The following is a 23,714-nucleotide window of genomic DNA, read 5'->3' as shown; positions in this document are numbered from 1 at the left end:
TCAAATTTCACCGCAATCTTCGCTATCATTTTCACTACAGTACAGCTTGGAGCGTTTTAGTGCTGAGGAGCGTGTGTTGTTTCGGTATTTTCAGCATGTGAGAACAAATGCTTCCCCAGGGGTCATCATTTTCTCTGTCCCTCTTCGTTTCCAGCACAGCAGACTCCTACTGAACAGCAAAAAAACACAAAAAAAAGCAACGGAGAAATGCTAATAAAATTTCATTTTATTCCATGCACCTGTAGTGGCGCATTATTCTCAGGACAGCAGGGAAGATATTCATGACTCTCCTCCCTGGGTGCATATTTTGCATTTAGAGCATAATATGTTAAAAACCTTTTTTTTTTCGCTTCCGTTCTCTCTAAAATCTGCTGGTCTGCTGGATAAGTGTCAAAGTGTCAACTTCATTTTTTTTGTGCAGCCAGTAAACCCCCAACACCCTGGAAAACCATAATTGATGGTGCGCCCGCATCGGACTCCGGTCCTTACTGTGAGCTGCATTCATGGTTACCAAGCGGAAAAAGACTTCGTTTGGCTTCTGCAGCGAATTCAGCTGTGGATGAGGTCCACCCCGGGAAGCCAGAAGCTTGCGGTTTCTGATCAAAGCGGGAATGAAAATTAATTGAATTAGCTGCTGGACGAAGTAGAATATTGCTGCTGGGAAGAAATTCACTTCCCAGAAGGTGGCAAATAGAGCTCTTGCGATGCGATGGAATGGAGCGAATTATTTAATGGCATTTTAACCGATAACATCCTAGTCATTAGATGAATAAATAAACTATCGACAGCGAATTAATTGATATTCAATAATTTCAAGTAAAATTATTGAACTATTGTTACGTGTTCTCAGGATATGTGCATTGGCATTAAAATTATTCCACATCATCAATAATATGCATAACAATGAATAGCTACTAAAATTGTGAGAAACACTCTGCAATAATTAATGTTTTATACTTAGTTTTTCAGAAAAGCCCCAGACTGGCATCTAAGAAAACTCTTCAAATTTCACGAGATTTTCAAGTACATGAATTATTATAATATACAGAAGAGGTACTTCCCGATAATCTACACCTAAGTACATCGAGCTCGGATTATTTCAAAACATTACACTTCAACCGAACCAGATGCTTCTTTTCAATTCTTGCTCACTAGGTCCTCAAGCCGAGTCCAAGATGGAACATAATTCGAAATGAAAAATGAATAAGAGCTGGAAAATCGCATTCCACTTTCCAATCAAACGATGCTGCAATCGACAGCTGATCGAGGAAATATTTATGCAAAAACATCTACCATTGAGCTATTATTAAAACTGCCACTCGAAGGTGGGGAAGAGTCAGTCTCACGTACGGAAAACAAATCTCATTATTGAATGCAATTATTTAGATCATTTCTGTTTTTCTTTGTTCGATTCGTTCATTCTCAAGTGGAGAAATTTTCTCTTACTATTTTCCCTCCAATCGCTATCGAAGGGTGGAAATTAAACTTCTATGAATGTCTGTTCAATTTTCTGTCTTCACTTAATTTATGGAGAAACAGTGGGGAAACGGAAGTCGATTCCATTCCAAATTCATTGGAACTTGGTTTTTTTTTCTACCTCGTATCATGTTTTCCGTTCGAATGAATGCGATTCGAGAATGGCGGCGAATGCAATTAAACATTTTTTTTCCTTGCACCCTAATGTTACGTAATTGAATGACATAATCAAGAGAGAGCATTGAAAACTGATGCATTCCTGAAAGCTGCAATTGGAATGCAATAGCTTGCAAAAACAAATTGGTACCGTTGGTAGTGACAGCCTTCCCTTCCATCTTTTTTTTTTCGTTCCAGGTTTAGTCCAACCCGTACGCCCTCACCGTGGGATGGCGTCCGGATAGCCGATAAGTTCAGCCCGGTATGCCCTCAGCGGCTGCCGAATGTGAATAACGAAACAGCAGCTTTAGATAAGATGCCAAAAGGACGACTGGAGTATCTGAAACGTTTGCTACCTTTTTTAATGAACCAATCTGAGGATTGTTTATATTTGAACGTATTTTCACCAGCACACGGTGAGTTCGGAGTTCGTTGGCGGTCCAAGCGATCTCTTGCTACAACCAAATCTTTTTTTTTCAGCCGCTCAAAGCGACAAGAGATTACCTGTTATAGTATTTTTACACGGAGAATCATTCGAGTGGAACAGTGGAAACCCCTACGATGGGACCGTACTGGCCGGTTATGGTGAATTAGTTGTAGTTACACTTAACTATCGGTTAGGAATCTTAGGTACAGTCCACTCTATACACACCACAAAAAAATTACTAACGCTCAAACCCGTTTTTATTCTCACATAGGTTTTTTAAATGCCAATCCAAGTCCAGAAATACGAGCCCGAGTGGCCAACTACGGCCTGATGGACCAGATGGCAGCATTACACTGGGTCCAGCAGAACATTGCCAAGTTCGGAGGCGATCCGTCGACGGTTACGCTAGCCGGTCACGGGAGCGGCGCCGCTTGTATCAACTTCCTGATGACCTCACCGACGATGGTTCCCGGGCTGTTCCATCGGGCCATCCTCCTGTCCGGCTCGGCGTACTCATCCTGGGCCCTGGTAGAGGACCCAGTAGTATACGCTCTCAAGCTGGCGATAGAAGTCAATTGCTCAATACCAGAGGATCTGATAAAAAACCACGAACAGATCGTGGATTGTCTGCGAGACGTACCTCTAGAGGACCTTTTCGCAGCGGATATTCAGCCTCCTAGTTTCCTTAGCGCCTTCGGCCCTTCAGTGGACGGAGTAGTAATACGCCCCGGTCGGACCAACCAGGACATCGACGAAATGCCCATCCGTGGAAACTCGAAGCGATCCCAGGGTGCTGCCGGTCGGTATGATCTACTGTTCGGGGTGGTCACTGGGGAAGCTCTGTGGCGATTCAGTGCGGCCGACATTCAGAGTGGTTTCGAGGGCGAACGGCGGGACCGGATCCTCCGAACATACGTGAGAAACGCCTATACGTATCATCTTAGTGAAATTTTCTACACCGTAGTCAACGAGTACACCGACTGGGAGCGTACCAGCATGCATCCGATCAACACGAGAGACGCTGCTGTGGCAGCCCTCTCAGATGCTCAATTCGTTGCCCCGCTGGTACACACTGGGGACCAGCTTGCTCCGCCGCCGCCTCTACCCGGCCAGGAACCCTCTGGTCCAAAGTGTTTTTTCTACGTGTTTGACTATCAAACCAAAGACGGCGACTATCCACAACGAATGGGAACGGTCCACGGGGAGGATCTGCCGTACGTGTTCGGCGCTCCTCTGGTGGATGGATTCAACCACTTCCCCCGGAACTACACCAAGTCGGAGGTGGCGCTGTCGGAGGCAATCATGATCTACTGGGCGAATTTCGCGCGAACGGGGTGAGTAATGGTGAATTACAGAAATTGAACACACATGATGAGACACATTAGAGCCTACGAAGCATTTGTGCCATATATGGTAAGCTGTTACAACATTGTAAATTAAATAACAAACACTTCATCACAGGATGTGACGCCAATGCCCACCATACGGCCTGGGGCAGTAGCGACATCAATGCTAGAGGTGAATGTTTGCTTGAATATTTAATGTCAAATTATATTAACCAAGGAAACGACCCAACATTTGTTAACTCTATTAGACAAGAAGTTCTTGATCTAACACTCTGCAGTTCTAAACTATCAGATAAGATAAAAAATTGGCATGTGTCAAATGAAGAATCTCTATCTGATCATAAACATATAATTTTTAATTATAATTCTGGTGATCTTTTGATCGAACAATTCAGAGATCCGAGAAAAACAAATTGGTATAGTTATCATTCCAAACTTCAGTATTTCTTCCACTGAACAGCTTGAAATAGTTTCATCAGAATCAGAACCAATATTAAATCCACCTTCGAAGAAAACTATCCACTGAGGCAAAAAAAATCAAGTAAGGATGCATCTTGGTGGAACAAAAAACTTGAAAGGCTTAGAAAATTGTCTAGAAAACTTTTCAACAAAGCAAAATTTTCCTCTGATTGGACAGATTACAAAAACTGTCTAACAGAATATAACAAAGAAATCCGTAAATCTAAGAGAAGGGATTGGAAGTTCACCTGTCAACAGGTAGAAAGTTTACCTGGTTGTAGCTAGACTTCATAAAGCCCTTTCTAAGCATCATACCAACGGACTTGGTAGTCTGAAAAAAGGAAATGGTCAATATACAGGGTTTTCCATTTCGGGCTTCCGAAAGTATACAGCCCTGCGCTGACAACCGTTTGACATAGCTGTCAACCAAAGCGTCATATCGTTAGTTGAATGTCTGCCATTTTACAATATGGATCGTTTTAGCATCGCACAACGTGTTAATTTTGTTAAATTATACTATAAAAATCCTGAAAAACCGGCAAATGTTTCGAGCATTACGGACGGATTTTGGTCGTCATGGACGGCCTACAGAGCACACAATCGCTAATGTAGTGCGTAAATTCGAACAAACTGGATCCGTAGCGGATATTGTGAAACCTGTGCATCATCGTAATGTGCGTTCGGCCGAAAATATTGCTGCTGTTGCTGCCAGTGTGGAGGATGACCCGAATGTTTCGATTCCACGGCGTGCTCAGCAATTGGGATTGTCAAACACATCATTGTGGCGAATTTTGCATTTGGACTTGCACCTACATCCATATAAAGTCCAACTGGTACAAAAATTAGAGCGTGGTGACCATGGAATGCGTCGGGCATACGTCGATTGGGTGAACGAACAACAGCAGCAAAATGCTGAATTTTCGCATCAAATTTTCTTCAGCGATGAGGGACATTTCGAGCTCGGTAGCTATGTGAACACCCAAAATTTCCGTATATGGGGCTCAGAAAATCCACACGAGATTGTTGAGAGGCCATTGCATCCGCCAAAAGTCACTGTTTGGTGCGCATTATGGTCTGGTGGAGTCATCGGGCTGTATTTCTTTGAAAATGAGGACGGCGAGACGGTAACTGTGAATGGTGAGCGCTATGGCCGCATGTTAACCGATTTTTTTTGCCACAAATTGAAGATATGGATACGGAGCAGGACGGCGCCACGTGCCACACAACCGACCGAACATGGCCATATTGCGAACGAAATTTGAGGGACGCATAATTTCGCGTTTTGGAGATGCCAATTGGCCGTCCAGATCATGCGATTTGAACCCGCTAGACTTTTTATTGTGGGGTTATGCGAAAGACCGTGTCTATGCCAACTCTCCACAAACTCTTGAACATTTGAAAGACAACATTCGTGAAGTTATGACCGAGATACCGCCCCATATGTGCCGAAAAGTCATCGAAAATTACCTGTTCCGGATCAAGGTGTGCGAAGAAGCCCTAAGTGGACATTTGAATGATGTTGTATTTCACACATAATGGCATAAACCAAACTTTAATTTGAAATAAAAGTTTCATCGAAATTAGAATTCTAAGTGTGTTTTATTTCAATTTACTTTCGGAATTTAAAGCTGGAAAACCTTGTACAACCGATTCCCAGGAAACACTTAGTATCATGATGGAAACACAATTCCCAGGCTAAATCTAATTGATTCCCGGACACGCATAGGTCTTCAACACAGCTCAATCTAATCAGAGACGAGAATAGAGCTAATGAATTAGCTAGGGCGGTCTAGGGCGGTTGCCCTCAAGGAGGAGTTCTGTCTCCTCTGTTGTGGTCCCTAGTTGTCGACGATCTTCTTAATAACCTAGCTAATTTAGGATACGAAGTTATTGATTTTTCTGATGACATAATCATCTTAATGTGATGACATAATCATCTTAAATGTGAGTATACTATTTCCAATAGAATGTAAACAGCCCTTAACTATACACTCAATTGGTGCAACTTGGAAGGACTTAGTGTTAATCCTTCAAAAACAGTCATAATTCCATTTACCAGAAAAAGAAAGTATAAGATTCCACCTCTTAGATTGGGAGGTGTACAATTGGAGCTTTGAAAACGAACCAAATATTTAGGTGTCATGCTTGACCAAAAACTAAATTGGAACGACCAACTGGAGTATGCAATATCTAAAGCCCAGACCACAACGTCGGACATGCTTATCAATAACTGGAGCAATGCTCAGCGCACCTTCCAAAGCCCTAGATGCTCTTTTATACATTCTACCCTTGCACCAATATGTGCAACTTGAAGCGGAAAAAGGTGCTTTCAGGCTGAAACGTATAAAACATTTTCTAGAAGGAGATCTCACAGGGCATTTACAAATCAACTTTTTCAACTTTTACAAATTTTTCAATTTTTTCAACTGAACACTATAGTAAGCATGAATAAAGACTGGATGGAAACAAAGACTAACTTCAGTGTTCCCTTCAAAGCGATTGAATTCAATCGCAACGAATGGGAGAAGATGGTCCCATAACTCGTCCAGGATCACTCGTGTTTTATACCGATGGATCTCGTCGGTAAATCTACGGAAGCTGGTATTACTGGACCAGGAATCGACATGTCAATTCCAATGGGACAGTGGCCTACAGTTTTTCAAGCAGAAATACAAGCTATTCTAACATGTACAAATATTTGTTTGACTACAAAATACAGGTATGTCAATATCTGTATCTTCTCAGATAGCCAAGCAGCTCTTAATGCAGTAAAAGCATACACATGTCAGTCAAAGCTAGTTTGGGAATGTATTTTATCCTTAAAATAACTAGCTGCTACTAACGAAGTTAACCTATACTGGGTGACTGGTCACTGCGGTATAGAAGGTAATAAAAAAGCCGATCTCTTAGCAAGATTAGGATCTTCAACTAAATTCGTCGGGCATGAGCCATTTTGTGGATCATCTACATCATGCATGAAATCGGAGCTCAAAACATGGGAAATATCAATGATTGTAGCCAACTGGAGGGCTCTATCAACACCAAGACAATCCAAATTATTCATTACAACAGAATAACACGCTACTCAGCTTGAATAAGGCTGATTTGAGTACATTAACCGGTCTATTGACCGGACACTGTCCGAGCAGGTAACACCTTAAAAAAATCGGAAAACTGGCAGATGATAACTGAACCAAAACAGGTGAGTAACTTCATAAAGGAAGTCATACCTATGCAAAGTCCTGGTGCGGCTATCACTTATTCTCTGAGTGATGGAACGAACTGACACTGCATACATAGCAAACTGGAGTGCACTACAATAGATCAAACTAATGGTCGCAGTGGTACAATGCGCCTACAGAAGAAGAAGCTGTTGTAAGCTGTTACTACAGTCGAGTCGAGTTACTTCAGGCGTCACGGAAGATAGGGCAATTGTCAAACACAATTTTAAGAAGATTAACAGGGTGAATCGAGTAGCAAAAAAAATGATCAAAAATATTTTGCCCTTTCCATATGTTAGTCTAGATAAATTTTCGGAAAACTTAGTATGCCAAGTTGCTTAATTAGGTAAGGTCTTCACGCCCAGAAAGTTTGAGTCAATTTTGAGTGGTCGTCTGGTCGGGTTGGCGCGAAATCCGTCATCTCTTCAATACAATCAGAGAGTGTTATTTAGATTTCCGTCAGCTCTACAATACAATCAGAGAGTGTTATTTAGATTTGGAATATCAATATCAAGTACGAATAAAGATAATGCAAATAATACAATGATCAGAAAACGATTTGCTTCTAGGAACAACAGTTTCAAGAAGATAAATGGTATTCATGTTAGGTTCGGAATAAAATTCACGAACAATCCAACGAACAAAAAAAATTCGGGGTAAAAAAGTGTTTTTTTTTCAATTTCATGTAAAATACTCTAAACAGGTCCGGCTGATTTGGGTTTTTCATCGATTCTTTCTTCAGCTTACGATGTCGATGGACTTCCGATAGTTTTTGGCGTACCTCGAAAGTCCATGGTATAGTTACGAAAATGTCCACGCTTGTCCACGGTGAGGGGGGAGGGGGTTTTGATAATGTCCATGTGGACACGTAAAACATTCAAGTTATAGTCAAAAATGAATGAGATCTGTTTTGTATTTAAACGATTTTTTTAACTTCACGCCCGCCCTGAGTACTCAGTATTCATCAATAAAAAAACTGAACTGCCTGAGAGTGCTGCTCGGTCAAACATCCATATTTTTCCATATGACTGAACCTCTTTCCTGAAATGTATATTCTGAAGGTAACGCACATGAACTAGGATCCAATTTATTCCAATCGGTAATAGAGGGCCATTAAATCCGCCAGGATAAAGACACCCAATAACACAAAGAATGTTGGATTTTTGGTAGTATTAAAAATCACGACTTAAGTGCGGGTTGAATTCAGCTTTTGCTCTTGATGACAAAACTGTTTTTTTTTCGAGAACTCCCAATGATTTCTGAACATTGAAACGAACAACAAATTCTTCCATGAGTGTTCGGACCGTATCTCTGGAGATCTATTTCTTGCAATGATGTTGTTCTTCATTGATGTCTGGTAATTTTTGTAATACGCGGTTTTTAGTTGTCTGGATAGTTCATGCTGCTACTGCTGATTAATTAAAAGAAAAGATTAATCTTTCATGCACATGAATTAGAAGATTCGCTACAGATGTCGAAAATCTCCGAAATCACAGAAACGAAACATCACGAAAAACATGCATGCAACATGCAAACATGCAACAATGCATGGACTACATATTAACCCATATTACTGAGCCCGATCGGATTTGACATATCGCAATCCGAACGAAATAAACCTTTGCATTCTGCATTTCAAGGTTGCAACATTTGCACAATCCGATAGGATTTGAATGATCTGATCTCGATCAGATTAAGGGGAAAAGAGACACGAATTTCGGACGTTTCATAGAGCTCCGAAAAAGTAAAACAATTTTTGTTTATCTATCTTTCAACAATAAAACAAAAATTGAACGGAAAAAAATATATCCATAATTAGAAGCTGATCAGGTGAGGGGGTTCAAAAAAAAGTTGTGCCATGGCGAACAAGATTCCAGCACTTCTGGTTCTCTGAAACGTACAAATCGATCAGATTCTGAATCAGTAAAGATGCCACTATCGCATGAACCTCGGACAAGTCAAAAACGTGTTTTTTGATAAAATGACGGAAATTTGAAGAAAAAAATTATTTTTTTAAAATAGTAAAGTTACGAAATTATGATTTTTTATAGGTTCATGCGATAGAAAGATACATACAGATTGTATTAATATAAACATAGAACGGATAAGTAGAACTTGAGATATCGTGTACGCAAGTTTGAAAAAACATGTTTCGAGAAAAACGCGTTTGAAGTTAATTGTTTTGGCCGTACTAGATAAGATATCGCATATCACTAAAATGGCTATAACTTGGCAAATAATGAGATTTGGGGAAAGTCTCTTCTATGGTACATTCTTAAATGTCTGAATTAGATGATTTTTTTTCAAATTTCTAGACTAGAATACCCTTTTAAAGAACGCAACATTGTGCTAATTTCAAATCCTTCTTCTTCTTCTTCTTCAATGGCACTAACGTTCCTAGAGGAACTTCGCCGTCTCAACGTAGTATTACTTGCGTCATTTTAATTAGTACTTAGTTAAGATTTCTATGCCAAATAACACGCCTTGAATGCATTCTGAGTGGCAAGCTCTAGAATACGCGTGATCACAGTGCAAGTCGGAGGAAATTTCTTTGACGAAAAATTCCCCCGACCAGAACGGGAATCGAACCCGAACACCCGGCATGTTAGTTATGACGCTAACCACTCGGCCACGGGTGCACTAATTCAAATCAAATTTCAAATCCTACCGGATTCCGAAATAAGGGTTTATTTTACCGAAAAACACTTGAAGGGACTTATCTCAATCTGCTCTGTTTCATAAACGCGACGAAAATACATATTTGTAGCAAATTGTAAAGGGCAAATAATTTACAAGAATGTTGATTTAAAAAAAATCTTAGCAAGTGAATGTAACCCCGAAGCAGTTTTCGCTCGAAGAAAGTTATGGCTGGGTCTGGGGGAAAATCTGTATCATGAACTTCTACCAAGAAACTAGTTTCGATGAATTTCAACAAGTACTGCTAGCGGCTGAACGTATGAAAATCAACGATCCAGAACGCTTCTAGGGCACTTCTAAAATTCCACCCGCCATATTGCATCTTCAGATTATTAACTGTTAAGATTCTTGTAAGAACTTCAACTTACTGCATTTTAAAATGGATATGGAGATAACGTAAATGGAATTCGGAGGAAAATAATAATAACGTAAATGGAATTCGGAAGAAAATAATGAGAGCTCCCGGACAATGTTGAAAAAATCAAAGATTTCAAGATAAATCGTTACCATTGCTAAGGCTATAATTTTTATCAATAATCATATAGAATAGAAAATAGAAACAAACTTGAAGTGAAATTTAAGCGAAAAAAAAAATTGAATATCTTGATTTTTTCCTCAAAATCGGAGGAATGTCCACGTGGACAACAGGGGGAGGGATATAAGGAATGTCCACGTTTGTCCACGAAGGGGGAAGGGGGTGTCTAAAATCATGCTTTTTCTGTCCAAGTGGTATATGGACAGCCCCATGATTCACTCACATACGATTGTGTTCGCATAACTACGCGAGTGAAGCTACTGCTCGCGATATAACATTGCTCACGAATTTCTACTCTCGAGCATAAACCCAAACTAGCGTTGGCAGAAAGAATATCATCATTGGCAGAAAATATGTATTTTATTGTTAGTACGTCAAATGCACAAAAAAAGCCACTGTTCTTAAGAGTGTTAAAATGTTTGTATGTATGGAGCAGACTTCTCATTCTCTCAGACTGAATGTTAACCTGGAATTGTACCCAAAAAAAATCCCAAACAATGCCAAGCAGGGATTGAACCAAGGCCGGCTGAATTTCCGAACCATTCACAAAATAGCTGCCGGTTCATTCAAGCAACAACAGAACCTTGGTAGTGCACTGGAAGTGATAAGTTTTTGGAACACCGATGAATATTCGATCGCCCGATCAAGTTCGATTATCAATGGCAATTCGAGAGTATCAGAGAATCATAAAAATAAAAACACGGTATGAAAGCTATTCCTACTAGTTTCGTCGCAATTACCGTTTTGTCTCATATTCCGAACACTTAAGCTTTGATGGTCATTGAACAGTGTCTCGTTACTCTAAATACAATAGAGCCTTCTTTTCCATTTGACTGCAATAAAATTGATTTACAAATACATATTCACGGCAAAAAACTAAAAACCACATTTGTCTCAAATTCCGAACACCTTTTTTGCCTCTGACTCATATTCCGAACACTTATGTCTCAAATTCCGAACAGCAAAAAGCCTTTTTTAAAAAAATATAACTTTTGAACTACTGTACGGATTTATTTGATCGATACATCAAATTCAAGCCAATTAGCTAGTCTTTCTTTTGAAAAATGCTATACCCACAAAAATTCGTATTTTGTTTTAGTAATTATTGATTGTACTTGCTTTTTATTGAAAAAATAACGATGCTCGTTTTTTACGGGATCTACTGACGCAAACATTTTATCTGACAGTCACATTTTTTGCAAATGCTTATTATCATGAATTATAAGCTGTATCGATACCTGTAATTGATGTTAAAATGAAGGCTTTAACCCAAAGAATGTCAGGGTTTTGATTATTCAACGATTTATAACATTGAAGTTTAGTAAATTTACATTTGAAAATGAAGTGTTCGGAATTTGAATCATGCGTAGAAACTTGATTCATATTCCGAACACTACTTCAATAATAATTTTAATGAAAATTTCTGCATAAAATATCATTTTTTTCATCCATTTTTTGTAGATTCTTACATTCTCTAACACTTAACATGAAAACAGTAAACAAAATAGTTGAAACAACTACGAAAACTGAAAAAATGAATTATGCTTGTTTTTTATGGAATTTGCTAACGCAAACATTTTATCTTTGGTTTTGACTGTCACTTTTTTGTAAATGTTTGTATCGATACCTGTAAATGATGTCTAAATCAAGCCCATATCCCAATGTTTTCTAGTCTATATGTCTGTGTTTTCATTATTCAATTATTTATAACATAAAATTTTAGGAAATTTACATTTAAAAATGAAGCGTTCGGAATTTGAGACTGTTCGGAATATGAGACAAAACGGTATATACCTGGTTGAAATTATCCATTACCCGATAATCGGCCGAAAGCTTTCCGCCACATACAATATTTTAAGCTTACGATTGCCGGAACTCTTTTTAAAATTAAGGTACTACTGTTTAGTTTAGAACGACATAAGTGCTCTAAAATTACGTTAAAAAATTCTCAATTTACCAGTTAATCAATTTTTAGTTTCCTAAACTTAAATAATTTATAATCTTTAATATGCTCAACAAGTCTTGATATGGGAGTACATCTCATTCCAAACTATCAACAAGAAAGTTGCTCAGAATCATCCATAGTTGTTCATTTTGAGCTTATAAAAAAGTACGAGGGACTTTCAATAGAAATACGTGATATTCGCTACAAATCCCACAGTAATAGAACTTTTCGTAAGCTCTGTGGATACGGCTGATCATTTGAGGCGGTATGAATACTTAAATTTTTTCCGGCTTTATTTGTTTATTATGTTTCGAAAAACGTGATATAAACGAAACATTTTAAGTGATATAAACGAGACGTTACTATAACTCATTTTGAACCTCCAACTTTTGGAATATTTCACCAACATATTTTTATGTGGGTGTATGTATTCTATACAAAGGTGATTTCTTGCTTTAACAAAAAAAAATTTGCAAAGGTCCAAAAACACGTCTTTTTGAGTATTTTAGAAAATCATTTGTGATTTCGCAAATATTGCAGTAAGTTCTAATGTTTGCAGGTAAATTTTTACCCTAGTGTATCCCTTACATTCCTGTGATTGTTTCATATTGATAAGTTCAGCCGTTCACTTCATCGCAAACTATACCAAAACAACAAAATGCTATGCGTACCCTCAAAATGAACGATTGGTAACTTTTGTTTTCATGCGTGATGATACTCACACATATACGTACGCTACGTCACTGGCATGTATGGGAAAAAATCGACCCTAAAATTTCAAAAAGTTACCCTATATAAAATGTTCACCACCTCGAAAAACACCCTATGCGAAATATCAACTCAATCGAACTTAAGGGAGAGTGGCGCAAAGCGGTCAAAGTTTGAGTTTTCTGAAAATCGAAAAATCACCCAAGGGGGAAGTAAAGGAAATCGGGGTTTTCGAAAAAAAATGTTGATGCCAAATGTCTTGAAGTTACATGAAACGTCGAGATCTAGTGTCATCTCGAAAATTTTTTTTTTCTAAGATCGGCATTCTGGGAATTGTTTTTTTTTTCGGAGTACGAAAAGAAAAGTATGGTTTTGGGTGCCAATAAAAATAGTTATCTCGATTTTTCATTCGGAACTTGTTACGAAATGTTGATATGCATTAGCTCATTCGGACTTCATTTACTGGTGTCACAAACGTTACAATTTGAGATTTTTTGAAAACCGAAACCGAATTTTTTTTGTAAAAAAAATGTTTTTTTCGGCACTTGGTCGTTTTTTCCGCCTGAAAAATCGATTTTCGACAAAAAATGTTTTTTAAATATAACGGTAAATCTTGACGTGTCATGCAATTTTAAGACATTTGGCATCAACATTTTCTGTTAAAAAACCCGATTCCCGCTGATTCAAAATCAAAAATCAGCGGGAATCGGGATTTTTAACAAAAAATGTTGATGCCAAATGTCTTAAAATTGAATTTACAAAAAAAATTCGAGATAACTGTAAATCTCGATGATTAATGCAATTTTAAGACATTTTGCATCAAACTTTTTTTTTTAAAACCTCGATTTTCGGTGTTTTTTTTTGTTTTTCGAAATAAACTCTAATTTTAACGTTTATGACACCAGTAAATGAAGTACGAATGAGCAAATATTTTGCATAGGGTATATTATCGTGCAAATCAACATTTCGTAGCAAGTTCCAAATGAAAAATCGAAATGATTATTTTTATTGGGTGATTTTTTGATTTTCAGAAAACTCAAACTTTGACCGCTATGCGCCACTCTCCCTTAAGTTCGATTGAGCTGATATTTTGCATAGAGTGTTTTTTCGAGGTGGTGAACATTTTTTATGGGGTAACTTCTTGAAATTCGAGATGACCATTTTCATTGGCACCCTAACGTGCACCCGAAATTAATTTTTAACACATGTTTTGTCATAGAGGGAGGCGATCTGTACCTCTTACGCTGAAGGTCACGAGTTCAATTCTCACTCCCAACAATCATCCAAAAATGGAAGTAAAAAGTGACGAACCAGCCAATAGTATTGAAAGTCACTATAATACAAACAAACAAAATTTTTTTGTCATCCCGATTTATCACATAAAATCACCTAAAAATAACAGAAAATGTCATGATAATCGAATACTGGTATAGCATTTGTATAATATATATGGGATAGCAATATAAGATCAATATGAGCGAGCGAAACAAGAGACACATTGCAGATAAGCACGCATTAAAGCTTTTCGCATACTTTGCCACATGCATGGCCGAGATAGATATAGATTCACGTTTATGCTTTCCTTTTGACTCTAAGAAATCACTTTCCAGCTTCATTTCATAATGAGGCGTAATATTCTCACACATTCATGCAACAGCACCAGTGCGGTTAGTGCGGTTAGTGCGGTCTATCACTGTGTACCCTCAAAAGGTTCATAAAATGCTTAGGGTTAATCAGTTTACCTAAATTCGCACCGAATTGAATTAATTCTGATTTGATAGGAAATGTGTGAGCCTATTCAAAATTTCATTAAATCGATGTTGTCGTCGTTTTTCAATCACAATCACTTTTCGTTTCACTGATTTACGTCCCTATTTTCATCCCCAGAAACCCAAACGAGCACCATCGTCAGGATTCAGTTCTGACCGCTTCGAAAGAGCGCAACCGTTTCCGCAGCATCAACTGGGACGAGTACGATCCAGTGCACCAGAAGTACCTTGAGATAGGTGGGTTTGCACGAGAGAAAATAAAAGATGCACCCAGCCATTTCACCATTCCTAACTAACGAGTGCTATTGTTTTTGTTTGCCCTATTCAACCCTTCCCATCTTCAGGCATGAAACCCCGCATGAAGAATCACTTCCGAGCTCATCAGCTCTCGATCTGGCTACGACTGATACCGGAGCTGCACAAGGCCGGCATGGAGGACGTCGTGGCGCGACACAATCTGTTCAAAAACCATGACGATCTGGACATCTACGAGGGCATCGTCAAGCCGAATCCGCTGGCCCGATTATCTTTCCTGGAGCAGGACCTCAAACGGAGAGGGATGAGTGGGCCACAGTATGGCCATTCGCTTCACAGCAATGGTACGGTTTGTTTCCTGCTTACAGTTTACTCCCCCATCGCAGAGTATCAGAATGTGGACTGAATTCAGGCAACTATTCATTCCGTCTTTTGTCAACCCTTCCATAGAATCCCCTTCCTCTCTTTCAACTTTGTTGCATATATTTTGTGCAAGCAAAAAACAATCTTCTAAAGGGTGTGTCACATCAAATTGCATCACGGAAAAAAACGCTGTAGAAATTTAATTTTTAGGAATTATATCTTCAGCTTCCGCTTATAATCAGATAAGAGTGTATAGATCACGTTGGCCATGCTTCACTGTCAATTTTTCGTAAATTTGGAAAAATGTCGTCGAACGAAAAAGAGCGTCGTGAATTAATCCTGTGCACTCATTTCGAGAATCCGGTGTTGTCACATCGGGACATCGGTAAGATGCTGGGAATAGTCCAATCCACGGTCAGCAGAGTACTAAAACGATACTTCGAGAACCTAACCATCGACCGGAAGGTGAAGAACGGCAAAAATGGATGCTCCGTCAGTGAAAAAGATCACAAGCGCGTAGTTAAGCAGTTTAGACGAGATCCGAGAAGTTCGGTCCGGGATGTCGCCAATAAGCTGAATTTGTCAAGTTCATTCGTCCAGCGGACCAAGCAGCGGAAGGGCCTGCGTACATACAAGGTTCAGAAGGCTCCTAACCGCGACGAATAGCAAAACATGGTGGGGAAGACGCGACCCCGAAAGCTGTACACCGAAATGCTGACGAAGCCGCATTGCCTGGTAATGGACGACGAAACCTACGTCAAAGCAGACTTTCGTCAGCTTCCGGGCCTGTTGTTCTTCTCCGCAGAGGACAAATTCAGCGTTCCGGAGGAGATTCGCAAGCAGAAACTATCCAAGTTTGCCAAAAAGTACATGGTGTGGCAAGCGATCTGCTCTTGCGGAAAGCGGAGCGCCCCCTTCGTGATGACCGGCACGGTAAACGGGCAGGTTTACCTTAAGGAGTGCCTACAGAAGCGCTTACTACCACTATTAAAGCAGCACGAGGGCCCGACCATCTTCTGGCCGGATCTCGCTTCGTGCCACTATTCAAAGGACGTGTTGGAGTGGTACGAAGCCAACGGGGTCACCTTCGTGCCAAAGGAAATGAACCCGCCCAACGCGCCGGAGTTTCGCCCAATAGAGAAATATTGGGCGATTATGAAGCAGGCCCTCCGGAAGAACCCAAAAGTTGTCAAATCGGAGGCGGACTTCAAGAGAAAATGGATTTCTGTTAAAAAAAAACTACAACCTGACGTTGTACAGAACCTTATGGACGGGGTAAAGAGGAAGGTGCGAGCATACGGGCTTGGGCTCGAAGTATGAATAAAAAGAAAATGCCAAAAGTTGTTTAATAGTATTTATTTTATTGTCTAAAATTTTCAAAAGGATCGGTCTACTGGGCGAATTTCTACAGCGTTTTTTCCGTGACGCAATTGGATGTGACACACCCTTTACAATCATCATGCTGCCCCGGGCATGAAGTTGGTTTCCAAGGTATATCCCATGGACTACTCCTACGATAGCCCAGCGAACATCATAGGCATCTTGAGCTCTCCGTATTAAATGTGTGTATATACATATGATGAAACTCACTTCCTCTCTCTGGTGCAACAAAAGAGGCAAACTAAAAATTCAACAAAACTTTTCACCACACTCACTGTTCCTCGTTACAGTTCAAGGAAAAGCTTCTTATATTGCTGCCCTTGTCTCCGCCACACACACATTTCTCGTGTCATAGTTCACTCTAGCCTTCAACCTCACTTTCCAGGAGCATTACTCTTCGAATTCTTCAACTGCTGCTTGATCTTTCCATTAGAATGGTGTTCTACGTTCCGAGTAGTATTTTATGTATTTCTTTTTCCGTAGTTTTGAATTCAAACACAGAGACGAAGTTGAAAAGTTCCTAATAGTGAGTTGCAACATAAGTCCGCGTATGAGAAAACTTGTATTAAATTGTTGGTTAGCCTTTTCTGGCAGCACAATTACATTGTGTTATTAGATCAGTTTGAAAATTCTCGAGAGGGAAAATAAATGCGCTGAGTTATACGGATATTTCATGTACAACACCTTTTTCGAAAGATAAAGAACAATACTTTGATTCGTGCCGTCACCGGGCCAATCTATACGACTCCCAAAGTTACGAACGGAAAAATCGAACTATCGTAAACAAATTATGTCTTAACTGGGCACTGCAAAACGGCCATTTGAAATCCTCTCGCTAAATGAACCTGAGGCATCAGTTTAGCCTATTCCCATAGTTTCCACCCTTCCAGTGCTGAAGTTTTTATCTCTTGATTGCTGCCCGGAGCATTGTAAACATCCTCCGATATCCAACCAGCCGTGAAAAGCAATCACTGCAGTTTATCCGTTTCGATTCACAACACCAATCCCACGTGTTCCATCCCTCTCATTAGCAGATTCCAACAGGGCTAGAGACTTTCCGTTTCAGTCGTATTTCATTTGTTTTCTTCCCTCGCAGTGGGAATGACAACGGCCGAGCCATCACTGCTGACAACCTGCATGCCCGTGGGTAACTACACGGTGTATGTCCAGCCCACATCGACCGTCCTGAACGCCACCATGGACACCTTGGCCGGACTGGAGGCGGCCGGTTATGCCGCATACTCGACCGCCCTCAGCGTGACCATCGCCATCGGCTGCAGTCTGCTGATACTGAACGTGTTGATCTTCGCCGGGGTGTATTATCAGCGCGATAAGACCCGGCTCGAGGTGAAAAGTCTGCAGAAGCAGTACCAGCAGCGGGGGGGAATGCACCAGCAGGGACCGTTTGATCCGATTAAACATGCCCACTACCACCTGGGCCACTCGCAGTCTGCCAACGTGATAGTGGATGTGGAAAACCACGACACCGGTGCGCTCATCCTGGCCAGTGACGTCAAATCACCCCATATCTGCTCCAACTCGATGCAGATCAACGTGATGAAGAGCGGCTCGCCGGGGCATGACGATCGGGGCGGGGGTGGTGACGTCGGAGGAGGCTGCACCGTCCCATCGGGTCAAACCACAAATAATCCGAAAATCCCACTGGCCAATAACACCTCGTACAAACCGCGAGCCGAACACATTACGATACCAATCAAAAATTCGACCTTCACGGGGGGCACAGGGATGATGACCCTACCCAAACCCGGTACGGTTCACATCCCGATGAGCTACAATCGGAACGAGTGTATGACACTGCCCCGAAATGCGGGGATTAACACCACGGGCGGTAACACAGGTGGGTGGCAGACTATTACTACATAACACGTGTCCAGCATTATACCTGTTTTCCCGTTTCATTAGCGACGTGTGAAGTTTTTTCTTCTCCCGAAGTTTCTGCGGAAGCTTATTATTCAATGACCAGATACACCGAAAGGATGGGTCAATTTCTCCCAAACTAGAAATCGAACTACGGCCTTCAGATGTTTTGTTTTTGACGAAATAACTTTTCTGAAAAACACGTGAAAAAAGCGGTATGCAACAGTGTACCAGTTACGTACTCTCACACCAAAGCTTGTTTTTCATCCCATTTGGGACACCTGTGAAACATGATTTTTAACACGTTGACTGCCACGTCAGTCACCGGTGACTGACACTGAGTGTTCGTTCAGGCCGCGTCAGTCACCGGTGACTGACAGTATAACATATGAAAATAAAGGTAAATAATTTAAATAATCATATGAGCACATAAACATTCCCTTTGGAGCAGAAATACCTTCCACTACGATAAGAAACGATGGTCCTAAAACGTTCAAAAATGTCTATCCAATTGCTATGAAACGTGGCACTCAACGTGTTAATTGCATCAGCGGCTTTGGTTGAATTATTATTTTCCACGGTTAAATTATCTATGTACATTAAAATAGATCGGAAATGTGTTACTGGGCGCAATACTCGAGAATAGATCGTTCGATTTGAGCTAGCTATTCGACTCTGCCCATAGATCAATGTTACGGCGAGAAAAACCCGAAAAATTAATTTCCCATTTGGTCCAAAATGACATATTGATAAGCGTTGTTAGTCTATTCGATATTCGCGTTCATGGGATTGATCTTCGTTCGAAAATTGTAATGGGTTTTCAGGTATAACACACTCCGATATCTATACATTCATGCCATGCCGAACGGATACAGGGGTTCTCAGATTTTCATAAAAAATGGTAGTTTTGTTCCTAATTGAAAAATATTAGACCCATATATTTTATTGTTTCATTAGTGTGCTCATTTCCATTTTAGGGTGGTCCGGGGTGGAAATGGGAAAACCCTTTTTTTACCAAAATTCATTACTTTTCAACCACTAGACCGATTCAGATGATCGACATATAAAACTGAAGCCAAGCCAAAAATTATTACATTAAACAATTAGATTTGGTTTTCGTAATTATTTTTTTTATCCCATTTATTTATTTAAGGCTCATTAGCATTTTAGCTGTAACAGAGCCGAATTTGAATCGTATCATATCTATAATTAGCACATTACACAGTTGCCATTCGCCAGTATTCCTTCATATGGTACATTCACACAGTAGCCATTTAGGCGTTAGAGTATTCTTTCTGTTCTTCCATTATCCAATCCAGTTGGACCACCGGACAGCGGAGACAGTTGATTGATCATTGTTGAGTTATGTATAGAACAGCAGCCCGATGTGTCTTGCAGAGCAGAGCAGTTGTATGGATGAATCGATCTTATTTCGACCGTGGATCGATCTCCATCGCTGATGATTGTTGCGTGGACGTAGCTATTCTGTAAAAACACAAAGATGGTCAATGAGGGTCCTGACTTTTGAACTCACGATCGATCGCTTACTAAGCGAACGCGCAACCAATGTGGCTACGGAGACCCCCTTCGTAATGATTGATTGTGTTTGCTTTTTATAGTTTAGATGGCCTTGGGAATAAGGACAATTTTTTATATTTCTTCTTGGAAGCTGTGGTTTTTGACATAACCACAGCTTTCAAGAAAATGATGACTATGTCTTTGATTTCTATATAGGGGGTTCACTCTCAAAAATGTCAAAAATGTAACGATTCATTAAGAGTTTTCAAACGCATATTACTCAAGATCGTTATTGCGACATATGTTGTGATATATACCATTAGACAGGAAATTTATCCAGCAATTTTTTTTGCTTAAAACATGAACACATATAGTAAAAAAGTTAACAATATGATGATTGAAATGGGTATATTTTCTTTCGATTGCACTAACCACTCGCTTCCTCTCCGACGTAACGAGCAATCTTTTTACCTAAATTCGAGCGCTAGCTCACAATGTGAGTTGATGCGTATAATGAATTATTCTCCATTCACCGATAATAGGCATTTATCAGTTATTGTATTGTATGTATTCCTTCACATAAAACATTTGAACCACTTTCAGAACGTATGAGCTAATTGATGACGTCTAGCTAACAAAATATCGAGCCAAGTTTTGTTATCCATAGCGTCGTCCCGAGCCCGTACTTATTCTGCGCGGTCGTGCCGATCCGCAGATAATTTTACTTCCATTCTTACATAGCACGGTCGTCACGATTCGCACTCTTATCATTTTCATTTTTTCATACGGTCGTCCCGATCCGCAAATATTTTTACTTCCATTTTTAAGCTGCACGGTCGTCCCGATCCGCAAATATTTTTACTTCCATTTTTAAGGAGCACTGTCGTCCCGATCTGCACTCTTATCATTTTCATTTTTTTTCATGCGGTCATCCCGATCCGCAAATATTTTTACTTCAATTTTTTTAGACTTTATTCAGTAACAAATCTTTCGTCTTATACGGATGATAATCATGGTTTCTGGTCCGGACATAAACTGGATAAATATGACCAACCAAGTTTGCAGAGATCATGGTGAATTAATTTCGAACACTTTTGCTTGCTTTCCTCAGATGGTCCAGCTATATGCAAGAGTTTACGAGTTATGAGTTGTACCGTGAAGAAGTAGCTCATAGTAGTTGGTCCTCTGCCAATCCCCCCAAACACATATTGTTTTCCGATTCTACAGAACATTTTTGTTTGTCATCACTGGGTTGGCCACCCTGTGTGTTGGCTTACCACTTTTTGACCACGACCGTTCTCATTTGACGACGTCAAGAATGCGCCTCTTCGATTATCGATCATGTTGCCATTCAGCAACCACTAGTAGATGCCAATTTGAACAATGTGGTTTTTTTCGTTAACCCGCGTGGCAGTATATGGTTGCTTCTTTTTTATCTAGCCTTATTCAAGCGGTTCCAAACAGTCGTGATGCAATGTAAGTCTTCTGTTGATCTAAATCCATCATAAACCCATCGTCTTCCATTATTTTATCGACATTTTCGAGATCAAAGATGTACCTGAGAGGAGATGCATGCAATAACCTCGTCTATGCAATAATAGAATCAATCTTTTATTAAATAAAACCCAAATCTAATCAATATTGTCATTTTCACGTTCGTCTGTGGTCTGCGTCTTTTCTTTCTCTCATTTCTGTGTTGTTACTCTATAGCAATCAAAGTACAGACCTGCATTAATTAAAAAAAATCGTTGTTTCAGGCAACAAGTTTCAATTTTTCCATTCAAGTTTATGCACTTAGAAAAATCCTCGGTAGGAAAACTACCAAATACCTTTGATAGCAAACATTAGTAGAATGTACAAATCCCTTGTACATATTGCCAACTATGCCACATCCCTACCAGAGGCTAGCATACTTCACTCGATAACACCAGTAAACTTGAACCATGTGACCTCTGAAGACTGGTGAGCGTATAAACCATTTTCACCGTTGACACAAGGCAATACGGAAGTATAACAAGGATACAATTCTAATATGTGCATTTTCGCCGGGAAAATTGTAGCTGATATTGGGCTTACAAATCATGGCTCCGCTTGACATACATGTTCATCAGCACGGTAGAAAATGATTATAGATTGGTAGCATTTACCAAAAAAAAAAATCGTTACATTTACTAATTATTTCCTTTAGTGTGCAGTTTACATTGGAACATTAGTATTTCTGCCAACCCTGCTGTTAAATGTATATCTTTTCAAATGTATTATTTACTTACTGACAATCTTCATACAAATAATACAAATATTTTTCGATGCAGAACTTGTCAATATCTCAACTTCACCCAAAGTTATTGATATTTCTTCCCAAAAAATACGCTCTCTTCAATTATTTGGCATTCTTTCTGGGGCAAACATGAACAGAGTTTATTGGCGGCATTTGAAAGAGCATATTTCACTCTACATAATGTGTGATTTTCAAAACTATGTTATTTTTCGAGTTTGAGTAAATTAAAATTGAAATCATTAGTTTTTGGGTAAAAACCATCAATAACTTTGAGTAGGATTAAGATATTGACAAAATCGATAAATGTTGGTATCGATAAGCTCTAAAAGTCGTACGAAGACAGTTTTGATGTAGAATTTGAAATATAAAAATTAAAGCAAAAAAAAACGTTTTTTCGTAGTCACCCTGATGCAACTCAGAAAAAAACGCTAAATCGATTATTTTAAAAGATAGAAAAAATAGAAAGATAGAATTGTCCATTGATGGAACAAAATATTAGTGAACATTTGAAAACGTAATCGGCTGTTGGGCGGAGCTTCCGTTTGATGTCGGAACAGGAGCGTTTTACGGCTTTCATGTCAACTTTGCGAATGCATCTAATGATACTACCAATCGACTTTTTGCTGTTTCTAGCTCTCCAGTTATTTTTGTACACCAAGGAGCTCAAAATCTTGAAGAAATCTTCGATTAGGCAGATCTGTCGGGTTGAGGGTTTTGAGTACAAATGAGATCGATATTCAAAAACGATTGTGTATTTTTGGCATAATTCGATGACGCTTTATTCGGCCAAAACACGTATTGTTCATCTGCATGATATTTTTGTGATGTTTTTGTTTGATTTTTCGGACCACCCTCACCAAAATGGAAATGGGCACCCTAATGAAAAAATAAAAAAATACAGATCTAATATTTTGCGATAAGGAACAAAATCTGAAAACGAATATATCGGTTTGGCATGGAATGACTGAATATACAACACAAAAAATGTCCATCGATATACTAGTGGGGCTGAGTCAAATCAGTCTATGCTTTTCGGGGGAGTAAATTTTCTGCTTCCGAGGGAGTGTCACGAATAATAAGATTTTCTGTCCAGATTTGGTTACCGAGACAATAATTCTCCCGCGTCGGTACGCCGATGTGAACCTCCCAGTATTTATTCGATTAATCGCTCCGGGACGTTCAAAGAAAAATCCTCCTGCTTTATCCCGCCCTATTATCGCGCAAAACAAATTGCCTCATTATCGCAACGATTTAAAATGTTATTTTCCCCATTTGTACAAACGGCTCGCGCAAAATTTGCCAT

The 23,714-nt window shown here is 39.6% G+C and overlaps 1 protein-coding gene across 2 annotated transcripts in view; it reads left to right on the top strand.

Annotated features, from left to right (window-relative positions):
• Positions 1-23,714, top strand: part of LOC129774724 (neuroligin-2) — a 217,404-nt gene that overhangs the window by 186,210 nt on the left and 7,480 nt on the right. For both annotated transcript variants that reach the window (XM_055778637.1, XM_055778638.1), the window contains exons 4-9: positions 1,831-2,048; positions 2,113-2,262; positions 2,331-3,393; positions 14,858-14,976; positions 15,084-15,338; positions 17,834-18,595. In XM_055778637.1, coding sequence (XP_055634612.1) covers positions 1,831-2,048; positions 2,113-2,262; positions 2,331-3,393; positions 14,858-14,976; positions 15,084-15,338; positions 17,834-18,595 — 2,567 coding nt within the window. The remainder of the gene's footprint in view (positions 1-1,830; positions 2,049-2,112; positions 2,263-2,330; positions 3,394-14,857; positions 14,977-15,083; positions 15,339-17,833; positions 18,596-23,714) is intronic.

Source organism: Toxorhynchites rutilus, chromosome 3 (assembly GCF_029784135.1).
Source record: "Toxorhynchites rutilus septentrionalis strain SRP chromosome 3, ASM2978413v1, whole genome shotgun sequence".
In the NCBI taxonomy this organism is placed as follows: Eukaryota; Metazoa; Arthropoda; class Insecta; order Diptera; family Culicidae; genus Toxorhynchites; species Toxorhynchites rutilus.
This window is presented reverse-complemented; position numbering and strand designations above follow the sequence as displayed.